This window comes from Parasteatoda tepidariorum, chromosome 3, assembly GCF_982258835.1.
Source record: "Parasteatoda tepidariorum strain Cologne lab strain chromosome 3, Ptep-v5.0, whole genome shotgun sequence".
Lineage (NCBI taxonomy): Eukaryota > Metazoa > Arthropoda > Arachnida > Araneae > Theridiidae > Parasteatoda > Parasteatoda tepidariorum.
The window spans coordinates 21,711,830-21,715,333 of record NC_141757.1 but is presented as its reverse complement, the minus strand read 5'-3'; the positions used below and the strand labels follow the sequence as shown (position 1 = coordinate 21,715,333).

The 3,504-nt window shown below is 46.3% G+C and overlaps 1 protein-coding gene across 1 annotated transcript; it reads right to left on the bottom strand.

Annotated features, from left to right (window-relative positions):
• Positions 1–582: 582 nt before the first annotated feature.
• LOC147813466 (uncharacterized) lies at positions 583–3,282 on the bottom strand. Its single transcript, XM_087160038.1, has one exon. It carries the CDS (start codon positions 3,280–3,282, stop codon positions 583–585), a length of 2,700 nt encoding a protein of 899 aa, XP_087016164.1.
• Positions 3,283–3,504: the final 222 nt, after the last annotated feature.

Below are 3,504 nucleotides of genomic sequence, written 5' to 3'. Positions count from 1 at the left end.
TTTGTGAGAATTTTTTTTGATAATTCGGTGAGAATTCACCCGATTAGACATATGATATGCTCACTACGTGCTCTTGCGAGCCGAAGCCTATCAATTAAAAATGAAAACTGTTGCCAACGCGAGAAAAGAAATATCATCGGTTTTATTGATACATACGTATTAGCGTTTTATATAACCAGCGGGTGACCGAGCTCCGCTCGGAGAAAACAGGTATCGAAGCTAACTCGAAGATTTAAATTTTAAATTGTGATTTATCAAAACAATACATGCCATAAGAAAATTTGTGAAACCATTGGTGAAAAGATAACCGGTTAAAGTGCACCATTGTAAACTATCTAAACAAAGTTAGAGTTTGGAAAGGGAACTATTCTATACAAAGGTAAAGTTTGAAAAGTCATAGGAAATAAAATGTAATTGATAACAAAAAATTATACAATTAAAGAAATGGTACAAAGTGAGCAGTGTAAAGATTGAAGTGTGTTGAAGTTCAATATTTTTGACAAATTTATTTAGAAAAACCAAACATATATACATACATAAGAAACATATTATAAACCTATAACAGCATAAACATAATAAACATTAATCATCGATTGCGAAATCTTCCATGTTGTCCAGGTAGTTTCTTGTCGGAGAGGCAGGTGCGGCTGGTGAGTTTCTCTTGTTCAGGACTTCCTTCCATACGACGTTTCGGGTGTGGGTTGGATTCTCAGGAGGCAGCAGGACCTTCAACGCACTCCGACGCTTGACTCTTGAAAACGCGATGTAGAGCATTCCGTGCACGAAGACCGTCGTGAGGAGAAGCACGCCGACGAATTCGAATGTTTGGCCTTGTGACTTGTGTATCGTAATGGCGAATGCTGGAGTAACTGGGAATTGGTGCCGTTGCATAGTTGCGCCAAGCTGTGATTTGCTGGAGTCGAGCGTGATCCTTGGAAGGTGTACTTGTCGGCCTGCGTGTTCACCAGTGATGATCTTAGCCTTGATGATGTTGTTGCAAAGTTCGGTGACAATCAATCGTGTTCCGTTGCGCATTTCTTCAGAGACGTCCAAGTTTCGGAGAAGCATGATGATGGCGTTCTTCTTGAGCTTCAGATTGTGTGGAGGCAAGTCGGCGATGTTGATCGAATTCAGGAATTCAGGCGCGAATTGAATTCCCCCTTCATGTTGATCCTTTACCGAGTCGAAACTTGTGTATGTCTTCTCTTCGCCTGGAAGCATAGCGATAATCTGCTCGTTGATCTTGTCCTTATCGTCGTTCAATGGTGCAAGAATAGCGCGATTCTTCATTGCTTCGTAGTTCCCACTTCTGAGGCATGGTCCGAAGATTTCATCGATGAGGTTACCACCAGAGCGAATTTCTTCTGGGACTTCTATTTCACCGAGTTCATTCACTTCGAGTTCCCCGTCACCGAGCTTTAGCAGGTATTTCGCGAATTCTTCTTCTTCGGGATCAACGCGCATGTTTTTTTCGAGCGAATAAGTCTTGAAGTGTTGCCACAGATGGCTTCTCTTGATCAAAAGGTCGAGTATTTCGCTTTTGTTGGCACGTTGTTGAACTGGACAGCACTGTCGGAAGTCGCCACCAAGCACCATGACTTTGCCTCCAAACGGAATGTTGTTGCAAATCGCGCGTAGGAGTTCGTCGAAGTTGTGCAAGCCGTATTTTGACATCATCGGAGCTTCGTCCATCAGACACATGTGGGCTCCTTTGAATGCGTTCGCCTTCGGTGATCCTGGTTTGATGGATGATCTTGAGTCGGATGTAAGCGAGACTTTCAAGCCAAAGGTTCGGTGCGCTGTTTGACCACTCGGTAGAAGAATCGCTGCTATCCCGGTGTAAGCCATGCATTTCACTTTCTTAAGCCTTCCGGTAACGATGCGATTCAGCGTGCTGTAGACGAATGTCTTCCCGGTTCCTCCTGGTCCATCTATGAAGAAGCATTTCGCAGCAGGAGTCGGGTCTTCAAGTGCTTGGATTATGGTGTCGACGATTTCACGCTGCTTTTCGTTGAGTTGCTGGTACATGCGGTCTCCGATTGCTGTTGATTCGTCGACGTCGATCATATCGTGTTCCAAATCTTGCTCATAGTTGTCGATGTCTTCCATGCCATGTGTCTGCACCCAGTATTGGAAGTTGCGGCCTTCGGTAGCTTCGGTGTTCAACTTATGCGCGATGATTCGGTAGGCACGCTTTATCGCTTCTTCTATGGAACCACCAGTGCGTCTTGCTTCTCGAATGAAATCTTCCGCGAGGTCCTCTTTGAACAGTTCCCATAATTTCTTCGGGTTTTCTGGCACACCAAGTATCAGGATTTGAGCGAAGAGTATGCGCATAACACTTGGCATTTTCGATGAAGCACATTCGCGGAGTCCTTCTACGTACTGTTGGTCATCGTATGTGAGGCCTCTGGCTAGACAGGCTTGCTTGTAGGTTGCGTGCTGGACACCGTCGACAATGTAGAGGTCTCTGAAGTTCGTTGGTTCTTTGACGTGGAACAAAAGCGTGCGCAGGAAGAAAAGTTCTGGCTGGGAAACGAAGTTGACTGGATGTACGCGACCAATTCTGCTGCAAGCATTCACGTTCTTCTGCCAAGTGCTCGTCTGGCCAATCCATCGGTAGTGCTCCGGCATTTCATGGTAATAGTGGTAGGTGACTGCCTTTCCGTTCGCTTCGTCTTCTTTCAGCGCGGTGTTATGGCGGAAGTAAGCCCTTAAGGTCGATCCCTTCTGTCCAATATCGGCAAGGTCAACTGGCGCTTGGTCCAAGTTAACGCCATCTTGTCCGGGTAGGTGAATGTCAAGTCGAACGACGGTGTGGCTTTTCGCTTGGATCTCGAAATCCTTGAATAGGCGCCAACATGCTTCAACTGGTGAGATATAGCGAGCTTCCACGTACTTCTCCGGCTCGTTGTAGATGATCGTCTGCTGATTTTCGACGGCCTTTATCGTAGCACAATCATGGCCCTTGTAGATGTACTTGTAGAGGTATTTCACCGGTCCGATGCTGCCGACGAATTCAACATTGATGTGGCATTGATACTTCTTGAGCAGGTAGGCGTTGTACGGGACGACGTGGCGGTTGTCTGTGGTGACGCGCTGGCCGTTGCAGTCTTTCCTGTAGATGGCTTGCTCATGCGAGAATTCTGGGTTCATTGGATCCAACAACGGATTGTAGCGTCGGCGATACCTCGGCTTTTCATCGTCCACCAACGATGTCATGTCTTGATGTTCCATTGGAAATCCCCATCTGCACTGGTCTCTTCCATGTTTGCTGACCATTAAACTCGACCCATCGTTGATCTATTCCTGCATTTGTGCAATCGATCGGGAGTGGCTTGGCATAATTCGGACGGTAGGCGAGTCGGTAACAGGCTAATTCTGCGCGTGTAACATGATTTCATGATGGATAAGGCGTGTGCAGCGGCATTCCAACATAGAATCCAAAAGTTTCTCTCGGGTAGAAAAGCGGGTAGGTAAAAGGCTCGACGCGACCATCGATGT